Here is a 27234-nt window from a genome sequence, read left to right on the forward strand (position 1 = left end):
ACATATACGTAGTAGGTCTTAAAGAAAAATGAATAGGTACTTTCTTGCTGGCAACATGCCGACCAAAGTTTACGTTTATCGTTTGACGTATCAGTATCTTTAACAATAGGAGCTATGACGTATGTAGGTCGGGCTTCAAATATAGTAAAACGTCAATTAAAGAGGTCTAGTCATTTTGACTCCCCCACCCCCACATGCCAATTATCTTTTCACTGTCTGACAGAAACAGTCTTTACATTGATAACAGTTAATCCAAAATTTTAAATGATAACGTTCAGTTATAATAGAATTATATACTTGGTAAGTATTTTGTTATTTTAATGAAAAACATATAATAAATGTAACAAGCAAAAAACATTAACACAAGAATATAGCAAGAGAATGCGAAATTTTTCAACATTTTCAAGGAGAGACCCCCAAAACTTAATCTAACATGCAGAAAATGGAGACCCAGGCCCCTCCCTCGCCTTCCCCATACTCGCAGCGTCGCTGCTTGGTTCGTAGCTATACTACTCACATCTGGCGTACAGTTCGAAAGCATCCAGATACGCACCTGCTACTAGTTACGTCCCAACTACGAGCCAGTTCTGAGTTGGGTATTATTATGATCTAAGGCTAATGTCCAGTTATGAGTTGGATTTCCGCAGCACATAAGAAAAAATGATTACTCAACCGGCCAGCTCTGAGTAAGGTAGGCAAATATCCGGATACGGCTAACTCTTAGTTGTGTGTATATGCAGAACATCAGGAAAAAATGATGCACAGACAGGATCGAATACAGTATCTAGCCAGAGACGAATAAACAGCTAGCTCCGAGTTGGGTATTCACGGCACATAAGAAAAATGAATACACAGGCAGGATCGAATACTCAGCAAGGTTTGAGTTAGGTATTCAAATAATCTAAGAGAGACGCTAAATTTCTAAATTGGACTCAGTGCAGGCTGATCTTGGTTTGCACCGGCCGCAAAGGCAAAATCACTTGCCGCCAGCAGGGTAAAGGTTAATACGAAGTCCAAATGCGTGACACTCGCGCCAAATACAACCGTGTTGAGATACTAGAGCTCAATGCAATAATTTCTGAGATACAAATTAACAGTCTTGTCCAGATGGAGCTCAAGGGCAGTCATGACTCTAGATATAGCTTGAATGAACAGTTCTTGTAAAGATATACTCTTGTAAAACAGACGGAATACTGATATAAATGCGCAACTGATAATACTTTTATATCACACTTTCTGCTACTGTTCAATTAAAGTTCCTTTTCGATAAAGTATTTAAAGATATTCGGGTAGCAACACTAACATAATAACACGGTATTGGTTAACGTTCTATCTTTCATAAATAAACTGGAAATTAAGGGTTCAGATTGTTAACGGCCCCGGATTAAAAAAAAAAAAAAAACTCGCGGAGATACCGTGTATAGTTACAGTAATAACTTAGTTTCAACTTGAAATATCCGGTCACTTTAACTTGGCCAACACAACCGTTGGATTCGGAATCGTTTCAATAAATATTTGGAAAATGATCTTGATTTTTTTCCAGTTTATTGTTTAGTTTTCGATCGATATAATTGTTGAATGGGTATAAACTAAGAGTGTAAAAACACAAGTAAACAAACAAATAATAATGATAAAAACGTAAGTATAAGCGATAAAATATAAATCAAAATATATAACACTAGAAGTGTTTCACTTTCAGTTTTATGCGGTTAACAGAATATATAAAAAATGTGTTATAATTTGTCTAGTAGTTTAAACTCAGTGGGTACCCTTAACGTTCCGAATATTTATATAAAAAGGTCTCTGATATTAATGACAGGTTGTAAACATACCCGTATAGTGTTTACCGTATGTTTAACTAATTGCTTAGAGATCAATAGTACCGTGACACTCAGTCATTCATTCATGACAACAATCATCTACTATTTAAAGTTTGTTTATTTTAATGTAATTAACAATATTGTCCCCATAACGGACATGAATTCATGCGGAGTAATTCGAACTTTTATGGCTGAATTTTAATAGTAGGTAAGAAATTTTTCGTTTTTCTTTCCCAGTAAATATAACCCGTTTCTGTTTAAAAAGAATATATGAATTAAGACTTTGACAACTCACAAAATAAATTGCCGTTTTTTTCTCAGTTTATCACAGTTTTCCAACGTAACGGCAAGTATTAACCTATTATCCGCAAGTAACCGCCAGATTCTCCGCATGAATCAGTGGTGTAGGACGAAATGACTTGGGACGCAATTGTCTTTTAACAAATCGTCACGGAGAGCATTGTCGATCAAACTCACGGTCCTGTGGCTCTAAAGAGAACCATTGTCACAATATTAAAAGTAAAGTGTCATAATTTTTCAATTTCTTTATTAAAAGTCACAAATAAACACGATTCGAGTAGGTATTTTGGTACGCGACTAAATTAACGATCGAATTCACAACCCCGCGGTTCGTAGATCTAAGTTCTCCCTACTGAGCTAAGCGGGCGGGTCCAACATATAATTAAATTCATCAAGCATGCATTCTGCATTTCTTCTATCGGTTCCCTTCAGAAAGGCCCACAAGCTCCTAGCATCGGTTACCTGCCCTTGCGTTCATGTACCGTAAGGGGAAGGTATTTAATCGCTGCGGGAAGTTTGTGCATTTACTTCGACATACGATACATATCAGTGTAATATAATTATAACAGAAACCTCAAGAAATTCTGGTAAATTTGATTCATAATATATCAATTAATTAACGACCCTTTTCCAGGGTGCCTATTTGTATAATTTTTTATCAGAAACTTTGAATTATAGCAAAATATGTGAAGTTATTTGTATATTCTTAACTGTCAAGTAAAAAAAAATTGTTCTCACTACCTAAAGAAATTCATAATCTTACTTCTGGGCAACCTCGGGTGTTATGGCATTATTTTGTGCATATATCAATTCGACTTAATGCATCAAATGTAATTTCATTGCAAAAAAAAAAAATAATAATACAAATTTCATCAAACCAGTGTTTTATTCTACATCACCCAAAAGATCACGTTTTCAAACGATTAAATCAAATCATGCCTGCAATGAAATAAACTTGACCCACCATTATCTTGACCACGTTCGTCACTATGGAACATTGAACAGCCAAAAAAAAAAAAAAAAAAAAAAAAAGAGAAGAATTGTTTACTTTAATTAATATACATTTTTTCCCGTAGCGCTTGAATACATAATTATAATCAAGATATACGATCCCCTGGCCTTACCATAACACACCTACTTTATTGATTCATATACGAACTCGTATTATTTGAAATATTTTTGGGAAATACCCATAATTATGGAGAATCTTGTTTCTATTTATCATAACTTAGTTACATTCAAACAAACAAAGACAGAAATACAATGTTTGACATCGTCACTATGCTCTCCATAGTGGAGGAGATAAAGAAATCTATTGCACATGCGTTTTATTTGACCTGGCGGGGAGGAGTTGATCTTTGACTTATGCAAATAATAGTAATCTCAAAAAATATGAAATAAAATAAAATTAAATGAGCGAAATAGATAGACCAATTTCGTAATCTCCGATAACCAAACGACTAAAATGCAATGCCATTTTTTACTTTGTTGGGTTTAACGTCGCACCGACACAATTATAAGTCATATAAATGGCGACTTTCCCGCTTTGGTGGTGGAGGAAGACCCCAGTTGCCCCTCCGTGCATTATTTCACCACGAGCTGGCACCTAGGTAGAACCACTGACTTCCGTAAGCAGCTGGATGACTTCCTCACATTAAGAATTCAAAGCCCCGAGTGAGGCTCGAACCCACATGAATAATTGACAGGGATTCTGATCGACGGGATTCTGTTTGTCAGGGATTCTGATAAACCAAGATTCTGAATGACCGGGAGTCTGATTGTCCTGGATTCTGACTGAGTGGAATTCTGACTGGCCGGGATTCTGATAAACGTGGATTCTGACCGACCGGGATTCTGACCGAGTTGAAATTATATTCAGACTGAGCAGGATTTTGACTTACATGGATTCTGACTGAGTGGGATCATTCTGATTTTATTTGATTCTGATTGAGTGGGATTTTAATACACTTGACTAACTGTATCTCCTTTATTGACTTGTTTATATTTTTGAAAATATTATCTGTTTTGTTTTTTACTATAGATACAGCGTAATCAAAGTTCCCTTTCCTCTTCAGGCAAGCAATGGAGTTGGTACGCCGACGGAAGCTCGGGGCTGCATCGGATGCAGCGGGTGAAGATGGCGACTTTGTACAACTTAGACTTGTCAGAGAGGTAAATCTTATAATTCCCTGTAACTGAAATTTTTTTTCGTTAAAGAAGAACTCAAAAAAATTAATACAATGCATTTTACATTTAATTTAGCGGTGTACTAAGTGACATTCCAAAGTGATATCATGAAAACCTTATTTAGTTAACCCCTGTTTCTTTTTATAAAACATTTTAAAATGACCGAGTTCAGTTTTTGTACCGTTCTATAAATGTGTGATGCAGTATCATATATTAGTATAGATCATTTTAAGCTCGTCTGATTTTTTTAAAAATATCTACGAGCTAATATCGCCACTTGATCGTCGGCGTCGGCGTGGGTTAAGTGTTTTGTATACATTTGCTTCTTCTCAAAGACAGTTCATACTGATTTTCATCATTAATTGACTAAACAGGCCAAGTACATGCGTTTTATCAGAATTCTTTTTCTATAGTAGCGATATGCTGGGTCTCAGCTAATCTGACATGCTAAAAACTGTCGAAAAACGTTATTAAGTAAGTAGATTTTATGATCAAAGAGTATCTGGCTTAAGTATTTGTTCAATCTAATTATTTACAGAGGCGGTTGAAAGAAAAACAAGAGACAGGGTTACCAGCCGATGGGTTCTCGGAGGTTACAGGAGCAATTCTGAAAGAAAAAGCCAACACTTTCAGAGACGGACCGAAGAGCCGACCAAGCACAGCCGCTCGGATCCGCGCCACTGAAGAGTTGAGAGAGGAACTCTTCCAGGCTGTTGACACATCTGATAAACATCAGGTAAAACTTTAAAAAGACACAGCCAGCTAGCTCAATAGATAATGCACACAAGAGTACCATTTATCCACAGCGAGCTCGATCCCCGAAGAGGCATTTTTTCCTTAACAGTTTGACCTTAGACGATTGCCTAAAGTCCACCTCTGATTTACGTGGGGAAATTTCTTAGGTGCTTTTGGAGACTTTTTACCGCTGTTAAGGAATCAGGTAAATCCGAAAAGGTGTTAAAATCTTTGCTTTTCTCTGGAAGGTAGGGTTTAACCCTAACCATACTGGACACGATTGGTTCTGCCTTTGCGGCCAGTGTAGATCATGATCAGCCTCATAATGATTTGCACTGTTCGCTATTCAGTCAGTATCTTTTTGGTAAACACCCATTTTAACAGTTAATAGCACTGTCCAAATTGGAAGATGGACACGCTATTTATAGAAATTTAGCAGGGTTAAGGCATCTATGTTAGAACTGACTTGTCTTTAGATGATAATACAATTACAGAAGTTTTCGGCACTAATCTACGTTTCATTATAAGAATGTTAGTTATAACGATACAGAGGACAGACATATTTATTGATACATGTATTTTGTCAATACATAACTACAATTTTATTTATTATCAACACTTTTTTCCTGTGGATTCCAGATACAATTACTTCTGCAGAAGATTTGTCAATTTGGGAAAGTAAGTGAGATTCGTGATCCGGTTACAGACGAAAATGTTTTACACTATGCCCTATCACGTGATCAAAAGAACATCGCCATTTTTCTGATAAGTTTGCAAGATCTAGACCTGATGATGTCCCACCATGTTGTACACAAGTCTGGAATCCACGGACGAAACAATGCTCTCCACATAATCACAGAAAAACATGACACTGAAATGGCTAAATTTCTCCTAGCGAAATTGCCGTCTACAGAAAAACGCCTTGAAATAATGGAAATGAAAACAGCAGTAAATAATCAAGGCCATCAAGGTCAAAGACCCAGGCTGTTTTCATGTCTTCATTTAGCCGCATATTATGGTCACACAGATTTGGTCACTCTTTACCTCGACCAAGGTATGGACGTTAATCATTTGAATGGCAAGAAAGACACGGCTTTGTTATGGGCAGCAAGATGGGGTCACGACAATACTGTCAGTCTATTATTAGACAGAGAAGCTGACCCGGAAGTGAAAAATGACAAAGGTTCAACGGCACTGTACTGGGCAATACGGTACGAATTCCCAAAAACAGTTCGTTTACTTTTGAAAAAAGGCAAGGCAAATCCAAATACAACGAGACAACTTGGGCTGGTAGCCCCAATTGTGATCGCTGCCGCGTATGGCAACGTAGAGATAATGTCTCTCCTTTTACAACACCCGGATATAGATATGAACGTCAAAATTCGCGGAGGTGAGATGCCAACACACCACGCTGCAAAAGAAGGTTGTCTGTCAATCATAGAAATGCTGATCAAACGTGGAGCCTTATTTGACGAACAAGATGAAAAAGGTGACACTCCACTTCTTCTTGCTGCCAAGAGTGGACATGTTGATATTGTTCAAGAACTTATTCGACAAGGAGCGAATGTAACACATAGGAACCACGAAGGACATGACGCCTGGTACTTTGCTATGGAGAACGAAGACAATGCTCTGCTTCAGACACTTGTAACTGCCACTCGAGATCACGAGATGTCATGGAGACAGCCTCTCTGTATAGCGGCCAGTAGTGGTCGGTGTGATAAAATTCAGTTTCTCCTGAAGATGAACATAGATCCATTGAAAGCCGACGCCGACGGCAACACTTTCCTTCACCATGCCGCTATGTCCAACCAAAGTGAAGTAATGGAAAAGTTTCACGAAACTATATCTATCAACACTCAAAATAACCGAGGAAACACTCCTTTGCATATTGCTTGTTTCCGTGGCAACACAAAAACAATTGAAAGTCTCATAAAGTGTAAGGCAAAAGCAGACGTTAAAAATAAAAAAGGAGAAACGGCACTACACGTCGCCGCATACTCCAAACATATCACTGCCGATACCGTGAGAATGTTGGTGGAATATACGATCAAAACGCATGCGTGGGAAAGTTTGAACGCCAAAGATTTTGGAGGCAATAACTGTTTACACATTGCTGGAAAGTTTGCAAAACCTGAAGTGTTATGGGAGTTCAGATTAGTGAGATTTAAGGATAGGGATAAAGATGGATTGACTCCCCTACACGAGGCAGTGAGACCAGACCAACCGGAAGCGCTTGAAATGATGTTGGATATATTTGAAAGCATGCAGAGGGATGCCAGAATCAATGAACAAAGTTATGCAACAAGCGAAACAGTACTTCACCTTGCCGCTGATGAAGGTCATGCTAACGCTGTCAAGAGGTTGATATCGCTGGGCGCAGACATTGCCATGAAAGACATAAATGGCGACACTGTATTACATAGATTAACAAAGCAATGTGCAGATGACAGTCGTAATGTTTCCCGCCATCTTGAAGTGTTTGATACCATTCTTGAAAATGTGGTCAAATGGTGGTGTATCAGGAAAAACATTCCTTTCCCAGAGGAAGAAAATCAGGATGTTTTCATGTCACATCGACGAGAGGCTATTCTCTTCTTGATAAATGATATATGCAATAACGAAGGTCTTTCCGTGGTCGATCAGGCATTTAAATCCGGTGTTCCTGAAGTGTTGTCAAAGTTGCTAATGTTGGAAGGCGTGACCATGTTCGTACAATCTGATAAGTTTGTTTTTGATATTACATCTTTGACTCCAAGAAGTAACGACTCAATGCAGGTTTGCTGTGGAAACCGTCGTGTGTCGCCCGTTACAGAGAAGGATGAAGCCAGTAAGTCGTCTGCTTTCTACTTAGAAGGGATATCTGGTATTGAATGGCTGATCAGTCATACGGAAAAAGCACGCGCTGCAGAGATTTTAGATCTTCCGCCAATCCGGATAATTGAACAATACTATAGATCCATGGTTGCGTGGACGTTTGTTTCTTTGATGATCTTTCATATCGTATACATGGCTATATTTACATACGTCGGCGTGGAACTTTTAAAGAAACTACGAAATGATGAAAGTTCCATAAATTCCTCCGACTCGGATACGTTATTAATGTACATCATTGTGCCAATAGAACCTGCGATCATTCTGTTATACGTTTTGTATACACTCTTTAGATACTGTATCACTGATGATCTTGGCCGGAAGTCTAGACTCAGCCGAAAGAAAGGACTTAGACAAGTTGCATCCATTATTGCGTCTTACCTGTTCCTGGCAGTATGTGTAGTATTCGCTGTGTTGGTGTTTGCTTGGATTGGACTTTTCACTGAACGTTACGCGTACCAGGACTACTTTTTGTCAGCGGCTTTGTGTATAGGTTGGTTGCTCACAATTTCATTTACACGAGGAATTCGTGCAATTCATTACTTCTATCGAATGCTAATTAGCATGATATTCAGGGATGTTTTTCGCTTCATACTTGTCTATCTGTTCGTTCTACTCGCCTTCGGATTCGCCTTCCACGTTCTGTTCCAAATATCAAGTGCTATCTCCAGCGACTATCCCAATCCTGCCGATACTCTGTTCTTGACGTTCAATATGATGATTGGAATGGGGGAATTGTTTGACGACGCCTTCGAGACGAACATGTCAGATGCTGGAAGAACAACCGTGTACAGTAAAGTGCTATATGTAATTTTCATTATCCTGGCAACAATTGTTCTTCTAAATTTGCTGATTGCAATGATGAACGATTCGTACTCGATGATTCTACAAGAAAACCAGATCACGTGGAGAATAGAATCTGTGAGTCTAGGAGTGGATATTGAGTCAAACTTTCTCGCTAGCAAAGTCTTCTCTAGGGGAGAAATTACCAGAGGAGAATTAGGTAAGGTATAATACTTTGAATAATTTTTTATATGTTGATCAAATACTATTTCCTTTGTCTATAACTTTTAATTTCAGTACCATGGTTATTAGACAGGGTTATTCCGCACATTTTAAAACTCCATTTGATGTGTAGCAGCAATATATTTTCCTTTATTCAGCATTTTTGTAGTTCTAATTTATGATCTCAGAGTCGCGTCTCTTTCACAACTTGCGAGATATCCAAGAATAGATGCACTTGATTCTGAGGTTACACTTTGCATTCTGAATAGTGACAGCAACTTTTCAAATATTTTGTATATGGGTCTCGCCAGTTGCCAAGAAGTACTCTAGGCTGGTTAATATTCATGAGGGATTTATTTTCGTATTTTTTTGCATTGAAATCAACATGCAAGTTCAAATCGCTTATGAATCACAATACAGAAAAAGCGAATTCTTAATAACACGACTTTCAAACCTATTAATAAAATCGGCGTGAAAATTACCAAATCTGCAGATTGTTTATCATATCAAATGTATATTAGCGAGCTCCAAAAGCAGGTCCAAAGCGCCAGCTCGAGAATCGAGCTTTACGGTAACGCAAGTATATTTTCACACTTGGTGGTAGAGTTTAATAAAAATTTGCCGGAAGCTAAAAGGCGCCCCTAGTGGACGGGAAGTAGTTCTATCCGCAGTGAATACAGGACATTCGATAACTTGAAAATTATTTATAACTCAGTAAAACAGTGCAAGAAAGCTTTCCAGAAAAAAAACCCGCTAATTTTCTTTTAAAAGATAAAACTTTGGAGAGAAATTTGAAAATATTGTCATAGATAATCCTCAAACCAGTACGAGAACGCAGCAAATACCAAACTTACTATTTCAGGTCAAATCGTATCCAGTGTAGGCCTACCGTCGGAACGGTGGTATGTTAGTATGAGAGAGGATTTGTACGATCAGTACATGCGTGAAAGCGACCGGAAATACTCCAAGTCAACAGATGCTGTTTCAAAACGTCTGGAAGACATTGATACACGTGTAGCGGAAGTTGAGCGCCAAACGAATGAAAATTTTCAACATTTATCCAAACTTTTGGAACAGATCCGGGACCGAAAATGAAATTGGATTATTGACGATATGTACAGGGCCCGTAAAGCGACATCCAGCGCATTCATTTTAGATGATACTTTGTTTCTTCTATTTCTTAAAAACGTATTAATGTTTCGTAAATACCTAATTCATTTCGTTTTTTTACGAAATATTTTTCTTCCTTCGTTTTTACAAAGTAATTTGTACTTCTTTTTTTAATAGATATGACCTTCATTATATTGCAAAAACAGAAATACGACAGGAGAAAAGAATGTACAGTAATTAAAAATGAAATTGTCGAATGTCACTTTAAAGACGCCGTTAATGATGTCAAATATCCATAAATTTATGATAAGTTTTTATGTAACTATACATTACATAGTGTGATAATACAAGAATAGCTCTACATACATTATTTGAGCTAACATTTTAATATGTTCAGACTTTTAGTGCATAATATTACATAGCTAAACAGGTTCTGTCTCTACGGCTATGAAACGTAAATATATAAATTCTCAAGGATCAGTTTGACAGGGCATTTTAATAACGGTTTTATATATGAGAATAATACGATGTGGAATAATTCAGCATGGGCGGTGACCGAGTGAATTACGCGCGCGAAGTATTACCAATTCGAATTGTTGATATATGTTACACTGTACTTCTGTTACACTCTACAAAGTATTCAAATTCGAATATGCCTTCTATCTAAACAATTAGATGAAATAAGGAAGCACTATTTAGCGGTGCATGCATCGCACCAAATAAAGTAGGTCGATGTGAGGTCAATGCGTTACTGTGATTTTACAGTGTTATAATACGGGAAGTAATACTTCTCGCGGAATAACTCAATAAGACGACTAATGAGTTATTTTTCGCGCCACGAGAAAGCCAAAGTGGCTTTGCGACCAGCATGGATCCAGACTAGCCTGCGCATCCGTGCAGTCTGGTCAGGATCCATGCCGTTCGCTTTCAAAGCCTACTGCAATTACAGAAACTGTTAGCGAACAGCATGGATCCTTACCAGTCTGCGCCGATGCACAGGCTGGTCTGGATCCATGCTGGTCGCAAAGCCACTATGTTGGTTTTCTAATGGCGCGGCTCATTTACAGTATGTGTGAAGTAAGTATAACATCATTCTTTGATATCATAGTAGATCATCATGTAGTAGCGCTCTTTCTCAGCGCCTGTATAGCGCTGAATAATACATCATATTGACGTCGGATTTCCGTGTTTTAGCGGAAAGGTGTATTGATTTTTCATGTTAGAAATTAATTTTATGCACTTTTAACGTCCTACTCCCTAATTGGTTAGGTACTGTAGCTGTGATGTTGCAGTTCTATGCACATTTTTCTTTTGTACCGGAGTAAAAATAGACAAAGGCATGTTGCTATATATTGCTAATTTAGAGATTTTGGAAAAGTAATCAGATGGTCTTTTACAACATTATTACTCCAAATTACATGTGAACAAAATGAAAAGGCAATGCTATGATTAAATGAAACAATAATTTCACTTGGGGCCATATCAAACCTGGCTGGGGTTTTTTTAACGTAGATATATAATATCTTCTTTAATTTGTATTTCATAGTTTTTAAAGGGGTGATAGCTACAAGGCATGTTATGTTCTATTTTCATATGCATTTACCTTTTTACACCTTGACCCCACGAATTCTTGATCAAACTCTGAAACCTGATCACAGCCAGGACATAAGTAGTTAAAATCAGGTTTTCAGAAAAAAATGTCTTTTGGAGTTCCAACATTGTACTACACATGCACTTAAATGATAACTCAATACATTGTATTGCATTTTGTTTTAATCTTATATCAACATGAACAGGCGTGATTCTGTTTTGACTCATAGGCCTAATTTTACAGCATCGAATTCTAGTTCTCTTGTTACAGTGTTTGAAAGTGCGACTCAGGAAATCTTGGACAGTAATAGTTAATTTAATTTTGTACTGTAATACTCTATTGCCACGATATATTTATACATTTTCAGGGATGTTTTAAGACTTTTTTTATTGCACACACTGAAATACTCATGTATATGTCATTTACAAATGTTATTTATTAAAGTAATAAATTTTACTTTGCCTTTGTTTTTATTCTTTATGTATCATATCGGATAAATCTGAATCCCCGTTTGAAGTCTTTGAATTTTAAAACCCATTTGATTTACGGAAGGTTGTTGGTCCTACACAAGTACCGTGACATCCCGTTGTGAAATAAAGGTCGGGGGTCACAATGGGTCTTCTTCCTCTAACAAAAGCTGGAAAGTACTATGTGGCCTGAAATTGTGTCGATGTGATGTCACACCCAACAAAAACAAAACAAAACTACACTCACGGATAGCAAAAAGATATTATACTTTAGCGATTTACTTGAAAAAAAAATGCTGTAATTGATTAAGCTGAAATTTTTTATCATCCACTGAAAATGCAACCCTAGACTTATCTATTCTTAGATTTTTTTTCTACGATAGATAGATCTTGACAAAATCTTATTTAAACAGAAAAATAATAAGACTTGTTGCAGAAAATTTTATGAAACAAAAGTATAATATAAGCACGCTGAGGATTTGAGTTTAATCTTTACCCTGCTAAATTTCTAAAATGGACTGGTCTATCATTCAATTTGGGCAATACCACTTATTATTCAAAGGGATGTTCATTGAAAATTTACTCACTGAATAGTGAACAGTGCAGACCATGATCACTCTGCACGGATATGCAGGCTGATCTTGATCTGCACTGGTCGCAAATGCAAAATCACTTGCCGCCAGATTAAAAGTCCATAAGCGCGAAAGTCAGGCCCAGTGCATCTGTCTTTGAGACAGGGGTCCGAGATACAAATCAACAACCATGTTCGGGATACAGCTCATTGGAACCGTGTCTTAAGATGAACAGTTCTTGTAAATACTGATTAGATGGTAGAGCTGTAAAAACTTATATAGGACATTTTCTGCTTTTCAATGAATGTTCGTTTTCAATAAATTATTCAAAGATTCTCAGGTAGCAACAATAACATAATAACCCGGTATTGATAAACGCTCTTCAGTCCAAGGAGGAGTATCTTTTATAAATGAAATGGATACTTAGGGTTCAGTTTGTTAATGACCCCGGACTTTGAAAATGGAAATTCGCGGAGATACCGTGTATGTTTACAGTTATAACTTTGCTTTCATTTGAAATGTTTGGTCACTTTAACTTGGCCAACACATCTATTCGTTTCAGTGATAATAAAAGAGAAATAATCTTGATTTTTTCCATTTCATTTTTTTTAGTTTTAGGTGGATATAATTGCTAAATGAGGATCAGTGTAAAAAGTAATAAAAAAATCCCGTACATTTAAGTGATAAGATATAAATAAAAATATATAACACTGAAAGTTTTTTCATTGTCGATTTTAAGCGGTTTAGCAGAATACAATTATAATTGATCTAGTGGATTAAATGGACATGACCGAGCATGTTTTTTTTAGCCTTGACGTTCGGCATATTTATTTGAAAAGTCTATGATATTAATATTTAAACTGGATCTATATATACCCGGATAGTGTTTACAGTATGTTTAACAAATTGGTTGGAGATCAATACATACTTTAAGTCAGTCATTTATGACAGAAATCAACGTGTATGTAAAGTTTGTTATTTTAATGTAATTAAAGATATTTTCTTCATAACGAGCATGAATTCATGCGGAGTATTTTGATTTTTTTCCATGGCTGATACTTATTAACAGGTAAGAATTTTTCTGTTTGTTTTTTCTCTCAATAAGTATAACCCATTTGTGTTTAAAAAGGAGATAAGAATTAAGACTTCGACAACATTGGTATTTTCTTTCAGTAAAAGTTTGCATGTTAATTGAACGGTTTTATTTGAATAAAGATATTGAAAAATACTCTGATACGGTATGTACCTTACATTAAACCCGGACGATCAAAAATCAAAAGAAAAAAAAACAAGACCAAAACAAAACAAACGTTTTCAGTGATACACATTGTACCGAATTTTATGATAAATTGAATGTATCAAACTGTATCATTAAATAATGATACATTCCTTTCAGTGAAGGTATGGTAAAAATGTTGCCATAAGGGTCAAATAGATGTTATGATATTATTACTTATGGCTCTGTTTTACACGAATATAGCTGTTCACACTTGTTTTCACATTAAAAACTATTGTTAAGTCTGGTTGAAGTTCGTCAGGAATATAGATATTTTAAGAATGTAAAATAATTGTTTTTAAATGAATTGTGAATTGTGCTATTTATCTCCATACCAGAACAAGAAACGACAGAAATGAAATTAAGGTAGGCAAGTTTGATCGATGCACTTGTATATAAAGAATGTATATAACAATATGAGCCGAACCATGAGAAAACAAACATATTGCGCTTGCGACCAGCATGGATCAAGACCAGCCTGCGCATCCGCGCAGTCTGGTCAGGATCCATGCTGTTTGCTTTCAAATACTATTACAATTAAAGAAACCATAAGCGAACAGCATGGATCCTGACCAGACTGCGCGGATGCGCAGGCTGGTATGGATCCATGCTGGTCGCAAACGCACTATGTTGGTTTTCTCATGGCGCGGCTCATTATTAATAAAGTCATTAACAATGTGTACACACAAAATAATTTGCCATTTTATAATTGGTTCAGCACTATTTTAGTAACCTAACGGCGGGCAATTAAACTTACCAGAGTTCCTGGATTCTGTACCAGTACTAACCTGTTCTCTGCAAGTAACTTCCAAGTTCTCCATATGAATCAAAGGTGAAGGACGAAATAACTTCAGATATCAAGTCGTCACGGAGAGCATTATACGCCTCGCCCGTGGATCAAACTCGTGACCCCGTGATCCGTAGTTCCGCTCAAAGGAGAACCAGTAATTCACTCCATCATCCATCATTTCAATATCTAAAATATCATAATTTTTAAGTCTTCAGAGTTCAAAAACTTTCAAAATCATAATTAAACACGATTCGAGTAGATACTTTGTTACAGATGTGACTAAGTTAACATAAACTAAAATAAAATAGTTATTTTCGCAAAAAACCCCCTATTTGCATATAGGGGAGACATTTTCTGCGCATTTTACTTCACGAATATCAGTGTGTGCGTTTTTTTCCTTGATGATCCAAAGTTGTTTTCACTTTTCAGATATATACTGGTGATTAGTTAATTTCAAACATTTTGACATAAATCTTGATGATCCCCTTTAGCATATATTATTTGTTTGTTCGTTCGTTCTGGGTTTAGCGCAGTTTTTCAACAGTATATCTAAGTTATGTATCGGCAGGCAGTTAACCTAACCAGTGCTCGTGGATTTTATGCCAGTTCTAATCTGTTCTCCACAAGTAACTGCCTACTTCTCCACATAAAGCAGAGGTGGATGACGAATGATTTCAGACACAATGTCCTTCATCAAATCGTCACGGAGAATATACGACTCGCCCGGCGATCGAACTTACGACCTGCGATTCGTAGATCTGAGCTCTCCCTACTGATCTAAGCGGGATTGCCTAACATATAAATAAATTCATGAAGCATGCATTCTGCATTTCTTCAGTCGGTTCCCCTGTGATCATTCATTTAAGAGATGCTCAGGCTGGTGAGTTTTAAGTACATGTTCTTCGACTGAAGATGCATTTTTGGTACCGACATGTCAGTGTGACAAAATAACAGTCTTACAACATAATTTTAATAAAAATCAAATAAGATTTCTAGTTAAGATAGTTTCAAGATATTTCTCCGAAGAAGAATTGAATCACGACCTTTATCAGTATGCGAATTTGTATCAAAATTTATCACAAACTTTAAAATTAAACAAAATATGTGGAGTTGTTTGCATGTTCTTCATGTTCTTTTTTGTGGTGGTTGGTGGGGGGGGGGGGGGGGGGGGGGGGGGGGGGGGGGGGGGAGGGGGGGGGCAGGAAGGAAACCTATAGTTTTTCTGCATAATATCGTGCAGATTAATTAGATAAAATCTATTATATGTAATTGTATTGCAAAAATACATGGACGTTTTATCTGACCAAGTTTTCTCAACATTAGATGAAATTTAGTCATGCTTGCGTAAAAATAAACTTGAACCATCATTATATTAACCACATTCATCAGAATGGAACATTGAACAGACAAAAATAAATTGTTTACTTACGATGATTTGACAATTTACATTTTTTCAGTAGCGTTTAAATATATATAATTATTGCGATCGTTTTTGCCATATACAATCGCTTGGCTACATTATAACACACCCATACTTAAAGTGTTTTGATTTATTTTCTTGCGTTTTGTCGATTCATATACAAGGTCGCGTTATTTGAAAAAAAAATAATGTTCAGGAAAATATCTAAATACTTAAGGTGATGGTTGCTTTCGATTAATTATAACTTATTTAACCCTGTAAAAAACCCTTGCATTGAAAGACGGATATACTATTCTGATACCATATCTAAACAGGAAAAGCAGTTTGTTAGTTTCCACTGTCGCTTTCCTGAGAACTGTCATGATTCCATCGGGGAATGGTCACTTTCTTGCAATAACAAATGAAAAAATAGAGACGGAAAAGGTTACTTTATAGTCGCTATAAATGAAAACTTAGCATCTGACCACACACACACACACACACACAAAACTCCGTGCATATTAAACATATATTCACTTTAACTAATGTTTAAGAGAAGCTAAAAACCGAAGAATTGATTTATCCCTTGAATGTATTGAAACTTCTAACAATACGTTTTCCAGGGTTATGCTACGGGCCGTTCTAAGACCTATATTTCAATTATTCAGCACACCACTGATCAATATTAGAATTGACTGTGGGATGTTTCTTTATTGATTAGTAATTATTAGATAATTACAAGTGTTTTTCTTTTTTTCTCTGATCGCCGTTACGTTCCGTTTCCGTATTAACTTCCCAGCTTCAATGATAACTTTCAAGCGTATCCATTGCGTATTATAATAATATCAGTACGAAGGTCAGCGTATTACCGAGGATGATAAAAAACGAAACAGTATAATAAATAGAAAAATGACCCTTTTTTCTGACAGAAAGTGTATACATTATAAAGATAAATCACCATTATCTTTGTGGCAACTTTACGGACGAACAATAACACATAGAAATAAAATTAACATTAAATGACTCTATACTTACCTGACACCAAGGTCCAAACTGGGTTGGAACGAACAAACATGGGCAATATAACACCACAACTCAGTAATATTGTAAATATCTAAACAAAATAAATGGTCAACATTCTATTTTTTAAGTTTTTTTTTAATAAGAAGCAATACTATTCAATAATGATAATATTGTCCATATATCAATGTGATAACAAAACTGTCCATGTCTTTGTGTGGAGTAGATGCGATTTGGATTCTAATGGACTGGTTCAGTTGGATTTTGTTTCATAGAGTGATTTTGTCTGACTGAGTGAAATCTGATTGAGTTGGACCCTGATTGACTTGGATTTTGATTGAGTGGGGGCCTGATTGAGTGGAACTCTGATACAACGTGATTTTGATTTGATAATTGGATTCTGGGTAGGATTGTGATTTAGCTAGACTATGATTGAGTGGGAATCTGACTGATTTGGAGTCTGTTTGAGTTAGATTTGGATCGATTGGGATTCTGATTGAGCGGGATTCTAAGTGGGATTTTGATGAATTAAAATTAATTTAGGAGAATGTTATTTGCTAGATACAATGTAATCAAAGTTCCCTTTTCTCTTCAGGCAAGCGATGGAGTTGGCACGCCGAAGGAAGCTCGGGGCCGCATCAGATGCAGCAGGTGAAGATGGCGACTTTGTACAGCTTAGACTTGTTAGAGAGGTGAATTCAATGTTTCCCTGTACTTCGAATTATTCTTTGATAGAAAGGAAAATGACATCAAAATACAAGGCATTTTACAGTTAATCGATTCAGTGCTGTCCTTAGTGATACGAATTGTAAATTACAAAAGACGTAGAAAACAAACTTTCCCTTCTATTTAAAATGAAAATTAAACTAGTGCCTAGCTACTTATGCAATTTAATTCCTCCTCAGGTTGATCATAGGTTCGAATTTAGAACTCTCAAAGGTTGATACCATGTAAAACAGAGTTCTATAGAACATCTTTCTTATCCTCTGCAATACGAGAATGGAACAGTTTACCAGCTTCTATTACAGACCAAACAACCACCCATTCTTTCAAAAATGATTTAAATGCAAGAAGCAATCTGAAGCCCAACGCTCTGTTTAATATTGGTCAGCGTAGGCTCCAGATGCTCCTACTCGCCTAAGACTGGGTTGCAGTTCACTAAACTTTGATCTCCATCGGCGTTCACTAATGGACTATCCATTGTGTAGTTGTGGCTTAGACGAAACAGTTAGTCATTTCTATTTATCCTGTCCCAACTACACCCAACAAAGACAAAATCTTTTGACTAACCTCCCTTGTCCCGCTACAATTGACAACCTTCTGTTCGGCAACGAGCATCTGTCTTTCGAACAAATAAGCATGTCATATTCAAAGCTCAGCAATTCATAGCAGCGACAGGTCGTTTTGATCCGAGTCACAACGGTTGATGGGTGGGGGTCCCCGAGTAGCTAAATATAGTTTTTTACAGAGCTTTGGAACTTTGCAGACTTGTTTATCATCAGTAGCTGAGTATATATGCTCAGATCCATAACTCTGATGTGCATTTTTTTCTGAACTATGGTCTTTTATTGCCTTAGAAAATTGTATTTTCTTCGTTAAATTTTGTTGAGGTCCCTTTTCATGAATTATATAAGTGCTATAGCTATAGGTGAGTAAGAAGGCCAAGAACCATAACTTTTTTCTTGCATATTTCCCAACTCAAGCGCTTACAGCCGAGCGTTGGCACCAGCAGGTGCTGCTCTTGTTTATACATTATCTGTTTGTCTTTCTTTGACTATTTATCTGTACTTTGATATTCGTGTTAATTCATACAGCAGTTGTTACGATTGTTATTTATTTTGTAATTTTTGATATGTATTCTGTAAAGCATTTTTCAATTTGTATGTAAATGAAAAAGATAGATTTGGAATAATAATAATAATAATAACCGTCATCATCATCATCATAATACACATGATGATGATGATGATGATGATGATGATGACGATGATGCTAATGATGATATTACATTACATTATCTACAGAGGCGGCAGAAAGAAAGACAAGAGACCGGGTTACCAGCCGAGGGTTTCTCAGACGTCACTGGAGCAATCCTGAAAGAAAAAGCTAAAAACTTTAGAGATGAACCGAAGAGTCGACCGAGCACAGCCGCTCGGATCCGCGCCGCAGAAGACTTTAGAGAAGAACTCTTCAAGGCTGTTGACACATCTGATAAACATCAGGTAAAACTTGTAAATAGTTAAGTCAGATGCCCATAAGGGCCTTGACTTTTCAATAATCTTGAAGCTTGGTACAGCTAGCTCAGTAGGTATAACCCAAGACTACCAGTAAAGCATACCAATATCAATACCCGAAGAAGCAATGCTCTCGATCCTTGACGATATGACCCTAGACACAAAAAAATGCCTTAAGTCTAGGCTCAGATTCACGTGAAGGAAGTTCTCAGGGAATTGAGGAGAATATTTAAAGCTGTCAAGGAATCCAGGGAAGGTTAAGTCCTTTGCAACATAAGCCCAAAAAAGATATTTCAATAGTATATTGTCCGGGACAGATACGCGGCTGTGAACATTGATTTATATATGGCTATAAAATTGGACGATATAGTTACAATACAGCTTGTATGGTAGGTATTGCTCAATCAGATGGTGTAAGGGAAACAAATTATGGTAAATAACAGTTACGGTTATATACCAACAAAAGAAATTGTTCTTTGCTATACATGTATATAAAATTCAGCTACTTCAGAACAATTTTGATACAGTTTCTAGATTTTCACTCCGTCGTAGACCTATTTTTCACAAGATATCCATATATTTGTTTCAAGAAAACGAAAAGAAAAAGGGGTGTTGAATAGTATGCAGTGAAATGCAAGTCAACTGAAGTCAGGTACCCTCATATATTGCCGCATTTCAGAATGCAGTCCGCAGAATAAACACCCTGCTTTCGTTTTCAAGTAAACAACTCGAAAACATGCGAATATTAGCATGAAAAGTGTCTTATTTTATGTAAAATTCATTCCACGAGTGAAATAATGCCCATTTGGTCCTCGGTTTACGCGCAAATGCGCAAAAAAAGAAAAAAAAATAGGATCTATTTATTAGGGACTTCTTAGGTGGCAGAGGAGTGCAGATTTGCGAATTCCACATTGACGTGTGGGTACCAGTGTTGAAATATCCATAGAAATCTCGTTTTTGCTTATTTTTCTTTGAAACTACTATGGACCATTGCAGATACTATAGATCACATAAAGATAACTCTCCAGTCCTATGCACCTGTCGCTTTCCATGCCAGATGTAGTGAAAATTGGCCAAATCACCCAAATTTTATAGACCAAAATTAGCCTATTCGGGCCTCACTTTGAACTCTGCCATTCATCCATTTTATATTTTTAAATCCAATTTCGTAGCATATATGTATAGTGCGAACATAGATGCATACCCAGGTGGTGTGGAATGTGTCTCCCAACCACCACTTTATTTCCCTAATTTTCACTTGAAAAAAAGTGGATGGATGACAGCCGAGCGTCTGGCCGACTTTTGTTCTGATGTTAATGTTTTAGCCTCAACCGGAAGTACGGAGCTAAGAATTTTAAACCACCCGCCATGTAGAATCATTAATCGTTCCTCATTCCCCAAATATATCAAAGAATTAATAATGATAAATAACCAGTAAGATAGATATGCCTTTATATCTACCCTGTCTTGTTTATACAGAAAATCGACGGGGCCAAACTACGAAACCGCTCCCCTGCCACCTTACGGCCTACGGGATCAAACGGTGTGATAGCAATTTATTTTCATTACGACAAATGATAAGTTTATTTCTGTTTCCGCAGTCGAATTCATATTAAGGTATACAAAACATATATACTATAGAGGTCCTAATGTTGTTAAAAATTCACCCTATGACGGATATAATTTAAGGTGTCTAGATTAGAAGTGTTTTTTATCCTTAGGTGATAATTAATACAATTATAGTCGATTTCGGTATTAATACTTTTTAGCTTAGCAATGATTCATGTACGATACAGTGCATAGACAGATAGATTTAAGACAAACATCAACTGGTATTTTGTTGTGACATAACTGAAACTTTTTATTTCTCTGGATTCCAGATACAATTACTTCTGCAGAAGATTGGTCAATTTGGGAAAGTAAGTGAGATTCGTGATCCTGTTACAGACGAAAATGTTTTACACTATGCCCTATCACGCGATCAAAAGGACATCGCCACATTTCTGATAAGTTTGCAAGATCTAGACCTGCTTCTGTCACACCATGATGTGCAAAGGTCTGGAATCCATGGAAGAAACAATGCTCTCCATATAATCACAGAAAAACACGACACCGAAATGGCCAAATTTCTTCTAGCAAAACTGCCGTCGAAAGAAAAAAGACTTGAAATAATGAAATTAGAAACAGCAGTTGATATACAAGGTCAAAGGCCAAGGCTGTTTTCATGTCTTCATTTAGCCGCATATTATGGTCACACAGATTTGGTCACTCTTTACCTCGACCAAGGTATGGACGTTAATCATTTGAATGGTAAGAAAGACACGGCTTTACTATGGGCAGCAAGATGGGGTCACGACAATACTGTGAATCTATTATTAGACAGAAAAGCTGACCCGGAAGTGAAAAATGACAAAGGTTCTACAGCACTTTATTGGGCAATACGGTACGAATTTCCAAAAACGGTTAGTTTACTTTTGAAAAAAGGCAATGCAAATCCAAATACATCGAGAAAACTTGGGCTGGTAGCCCCAATTGTGATCGCGGCTGCGTATGGCAACGTAGAGATAATGTCTCTCCTTTTACAACACCCAGATATAGATATGAACGTTAAAATTCGGGGAGGTGAGATGCCAGTTCACCACGCTGCAAGAGAAGGGTGCCCGTCAATCATAGAAATGCTGATCAAACGTGGAGCCTTATTTGACGAACAAGATGAAATAGGTGACACTCCTCTTCTTCTCGCTGCCAAAAGTGGACATGTTGATATTGTTCAAGAACTTATTCGACAAGGAGCGAATGTAACACATAGGAACCACGAAGGACATGACGCCTGGTACTTTGCTATGGAGAACGAAGACAATGCTCTGCTTCAGACACTTGTAACTGCCACTCGAGATCACGAGATGTCATGGAGACAGCCTCTCTGCATAGCGGCCAGCAGTGGTCGATGTGACAAAATTCAGTTTCTCCTTAAGATGAACATAGATCCATTGAAAGCCGACGCCGACGGCAACACTTTCCTTCACCATGCTGCTATGTCCAACCAAAGTGAAGTTATGGAAAAGTTCCACGAAACAATATCTATCAACACTCAAAATAATCGAGGAAACACTCCTTTACATATTGCTTGTTTCCGTGGCAACACAAAAACAATTGAAAGTCTCATAAAGTGTAAGGCAAAAGCAGACGTTAAAAATAAAAAAGGAGAAACGGCACTCCATGTCGCCGCATACTCCAAACATATCACTTCCGATACCGTGAGGAAGTTGGTGGAATATACGATCAAAACGCATGCGTGGGAAAGTTTGAACGCCAAAGATTTTGAAGGCAATAACTGTTTACATATTGCTGGAAAGTTTGCAAAACCAGAAGTGTTATGGGAGTTCAGATTTGTGAGATTTAAGGACAGGGATAAGGATGGGCTGATTCCCCTACACGAGGCAGTGAGACCAGACCAACCGGAAGCGCTTGAAATGATGTTGGATATATTTGAAAGTATGCAGAGGGATGCCAGAATCAACGAACAAAGTTATGCAACAAGCGAAACGGTGCTGCACCTTGCCGCTGACGAAGGTCACGCGAACGCTGTAAAGAGGTTGATATCGCTTGGCGCAGATATTGCCATGAAAGACATTAATGGCGACACTGTATTGCACAGATTAACAAAGCAATGTGCAAATGACAGTCGTAATGTTTCACGCCATCTTGAAGTGTTTGATACCATTCTTGAAAATGTGGTCAAATGGTGGTGTATCAGGAAAAACGTTCCTTTCCCAGAGGAAGAAAATCAGGATGTTTTCATGACACATCGACGAGAGGCTATTCTCTTCTTAATAAATGATATATACAATAACGAAGGTCTTTCCGTTGTCGATCAGGCATTTAAATCCGGTGTTCCTGAAGTGCTTTCAAAGCTACTGATGTTGGAAGGCGTGACCATGTTCGTACAATCTGATAAGTTTGTGTATGATTTTGATATTACATCTTTGACTCCAAGAAGCAATGACGCAGTGCAGGGGTGCTGTGGAAGTCGTCGTGTGTCACCCCTTACAGAAAAGGATATAGCCAGTAAATCACCTGCTATAGAACTTGAAGGGATATCTGGTATTGAATGGCTGATCAGTCATACGGAAAAAGCACGTGCTGCAGAGATTTTAGATCTTCCGCCAATCCGGATAATTGAACAATACTATAGATCCATGGTTGCGTGGACGTTCGTTTCTTTGATGATCTTTCATATTATATACATGGCTATATTTACATACGTCGGCGTGGAACTTTTACAGAAACTACGGAATGATGAGAGTTCCATAAATTCCTCCGACTCGGATACGTTATTAATGTACGTCATTGTGCCAGTAGAACCTGCGATCATTCTGTTATACGTTTTGTATACACTCTTTAGATACTGTATCACTGGAGATCTTGGCCGGAAGTCAAGACTCAGCCGAAAGAAAGGACTTAGTCAAGTTGTATCCATTATTGCGTCTTACATGTTCCTGGCAGTATGTGTAGTATTCGCCGTGTTGGTATTTGCTTGGATTGGACTTTTCACTGAACGTTACGAGTTCCAGGACTACTTTTTGTCAGCGGCGTTATGTATAGGTTGGTTGCTCACAATCTCATTTACACGAGGAATTCGTGCAATTCATTATTTCTATCGAATGCTGATCAGCATGATATTCAGAGATGTTTCTCGCTTCATACTTGTCTATCTGTTCGTTCTACTCGCCTTCGGGTTTGCATTCCACGTGCTGTTCCAAATATCGGGTGCTATCTCCAGCGACTATCCCAGTCCTGCTGATACCCTGTTCTTGACGTTCAATATGATGATCGGAATGGGGGAATTGTTTGACGACGCCTTCGAGACGAACATGTCGGATGCTGGAAGAACAACCGTGTACAGTAAAGTGTTATATCTAATTTACATAATCCTGGCAACAATTGTTCTTCTAAACTTGCTGATAGCAATGATGAACGATTCGTATTCAATGATCCTAAAAGAGAACCAGATCACGTGGAGAATAGAATCTGTAAGTCTAGGAGTGGATATTGAGTCAAACTTTCCAGCAAGCAAGGTCTTCTCGAGGGTGAAGATTACCAGAGGAGAATTAGGTAACATCCTTTGTAGAATTTTCTACATGTTGATCAAATATCTGATACTATTTCCTATGTCTATGTTTTCTATAAACATTTTAACTGTAACATCACCAGACCTGTTTCTTGCGCTCATTTTAAGACTTCATTTGATGTGTAGCAGATATATAGTTTCCTTTCAATACATGTATTAAAGTTAAAACTGATTTTAGGGTGACGTCCCTTTTCACTACTTGCGAGATAACCATTGACAGATGCGCTTGTTTTTGTAGTTTCATTTTTGCATTTTTGAATGGTGACAGAAAGTTTTTAGTCAAATGTTGTTGGACATGTATATTTCTAGAATCAAATCCCTCCCCCACCACCGCTCCCTACACACCATACAAGAATAGTGCATTAGCTGACACCAGTCATATGGGTGAACGTCGAAGCTACTGAAACTTTTGAAAAAATTTAATATCTTTAATGCTGAAAGAAAAACGTATTACATCAAATGAAATTTAAACTCACTGTAACAAAATCTATATTTTTTATTTAGATGTAGAATTGTATTGCTCTTTTCTTCTTTAATCTTAACGATCAAGTAGGGAGATGAGGGTTTATTTCCGCTTATATTAGCAATCAGAGCAATATGCAAGTTCAGATGTAACACTGTGAAATACAAGTAGGAAGCGTGAATTCTTCATACCACGACATTCAATTCTAAAAATAAAAATGGCGCGAAAATGTCTACCTAATCTCCAGTTTTTATATTGAATTTATTATAAAGATTATTATTTCAGGTCAAACTGTATCTAGCGTACCGTCGGAACGTTGGTATATTAGTATGACAGAGGATTCGTACAATCAGTTCATGCGTGACAGCGACCGGAAATACTCCAAATCAACAGATGCTGTTACAAAACGCCTGGAAGACATTGATACACGAGTAGCGGAAGTTGAGCGCCAAACGAACGACAAGCTTCAGCATATATCCGAACTTTTAGAACAGATCCGCGACCGAAAATGAAAAAGTAATTTTCCCGGGAACTGTTACGATATGTATGGAGACCCTAAAGCGACATCTGCCACTGTTGTTTTAGATATATATCTTTATTTTGTAGAAACGCATAAATATTTCGTAAATGCGAAATGTTGTATCGTTTTTCAAGACAATTTTTCTTTTCGTTTTTACGAAGTAATTTGAATTTGTTAGATTTTACATTAAAAGATAACAGCAACTACGAGACAAAGAAAATGTAGTATATAAAATAAGTGTCAGATATGACTTTAAGGGCTTCGTAGATATGCATGATGTCAACTATTTAAGCGTTTATGGCAAGTTTATGTAACTATAACACATCTTATTTTATACAATACGTACTGTGATACTATATAAATATACGAGATAAATCAGTAATACATAAGCGATATAAAAAGTTCTTCTGCATTATACTGCACAGTTAAACAGACTGTAACTGCAAGACTATGAAACATAAATATATGAATTCTCAATGGTCAGTTTATGGTCATTTTAATAACGGTACATTATATCAATTTTATGCACGTTCAATGTCCAACACCCTTATAAACTTGTTAGGTACTAAACTAGTAGCTATCTTAATTACGAGATCTATGTAATATTACAGTTCTATGCACATTTTTTCACTAACGGAGTTAAATTATGCAACATCATGTGATATATATTTTCTCATTTAGAGATGTTGGAGAAGTTAGCAGACGCGTTTTCTCAAAATTATATGTGAACAAAATGAAACGGCAGTGCTATGATCAAATGCAACTGTCTTACAATAATTCTATTTGGTGCCATATCGATCCTTACAACGATGACTCCTGTTTATATCTAAACGGTCGTCTGTAATAAGATTTCAGGTCCTTTAAACGGGTGGCAGTTACAAGGTCTATAATTTTCTATTTTTTATATGCATTTATACCTTTTTTTCACCTTTATCCCTCGAACAAACTCTGAAAGCTGGACATAAGTAGTAAAAATCAGGTTTTTAGAAAAAAGGCTGTTAGATTTTTAACAGTTAATGCAGTTAAATTTTATCCCTATACACTAAAGCTGTATTGCTTTTTTTAATTACCAGCATGTAAAGCTGGGGAACTGCTTTGAAACTGTAAAAGAATCAATCCATCTAGACTTATATTGATGGAACTGATTATGGAATATCAGTTCTGTTCAAGTTATGCAATTTGGAACTACCAATCGAGAACACATCTCACGAAGTTTTATAGTAATATTTAATTTGTACCGTGATATATTTATACATTTTTAGAGAATATTTTTTTACTATTTTTATTGTAAGCACTGAAATACTCGTATATATGTCATTTACAAATGTTATTCATTAAAATAATAAGTTACGCTCTGTCTTTGTTTATATTCTTTTTGTCATTTTCTTTGATATTACTCTTTATTTGTATTACGGAACCTTCCTGACTGAGTGGTTAAGGTCACTGACTTCGAATCACTTGCCCCTCACCGATGTGGGTTCGAGCCTCACTCGAGGTGTTGAATTCTTCACGTGAGGAACTTCCAGCTGACTTGCGGAAGGTCGGTGGTTCTACCAAGGTGGTCGCCCGTGATCAAATAATGCACGGAGGGGACCTGGGTCTTCCTCCACCATCAAAGCTAGAAAGTCGCCATATGACCTAAATTGTATCGGTGTGACGTTAAACCCAACAAAAACAAACAAAACATATTGGTATTACAAATACACTGAAAAACATTAGTCACATGATGTCACTGATAAT

General features: G+C 36.9%; 2 protein-coding genes across 2 annotated transcripts in view; one reads left to right on the forward strand and one right to left on the reverse strand.

Annotated features, from left to right (window-relative positions):
* The window catches only part of LOC123560006 (putative gamma-glutamylcyclotransferase CG2811), a 171132-nt gene that overhangs the window by 131662 nt on the left and 12236 nt on the right, over positions 1–27234 (reverse strand). The window lies entirely within an intron of this gene.
* LOC123561014 (uncharacterized) lies at positions 1793–26845 on the forward strand. Its single transcript, XM_053516692.1, has 10 exons — positions 1793–2028; positions 4196–4292; positions 4846–5043; positions 5682–8919; positions 9784–10010; positions 13693–13730; positions 17742–17838; positions 19171–19368; positions 21261–24495; positions 25260–26845. Exons 2-10 carry the CDS (start codon positions 4203–4205, stop codon positions 25484–25486), a joined length of 7548 nt encoding a protein of 2515 aa, XP_053372667.1. The 5' UTR covers positions 1793–2028; positions 4196–4202; the 3' UTR covers positions 25487–26845.

This window comes from Mercenaria mercenaria, chromosome 10 (genome assembly GCF_021730395.1).
Source record: "Mercenaria mercenaria strain notata chromosome 10, MADL_Memer_1, whole genome shotgun sequence".
Lineage (NCBI taxonomy): Eukaryota > Metazoa > Mollusca > Bivalvia > Venerida > Veneridae > Mercenaria > Mercenaria mercenaria.

What these genes read in the sequence shown, in the direction of transcription:
- LOC123561014 (XM_053516692.1), top strand. Translation starts at nt 4,203, where the DNA reads ATGGAGTTGGTACGCCGACGGAAGCTCGGGGCTGCATCGGATGCAGCG. An exon ending in AACTTAGACTTGTCAGAGAG is followed by an intron (nt 4,293 to 4,845) that starts GTAAATCTTATA and finishes AATTATTTACAG; the next exon opens with AGGCGGTTGAAAGAAAAACA. An exon ending in AATTACCAGAGGAGAATTAG is followed by an intron (nt 8,920 to 9,783) that starts GTAAGGTATAAT and finishes TTACTATTTCAG; the next exon opens with GTCAAATCGTATCCAGTGTA.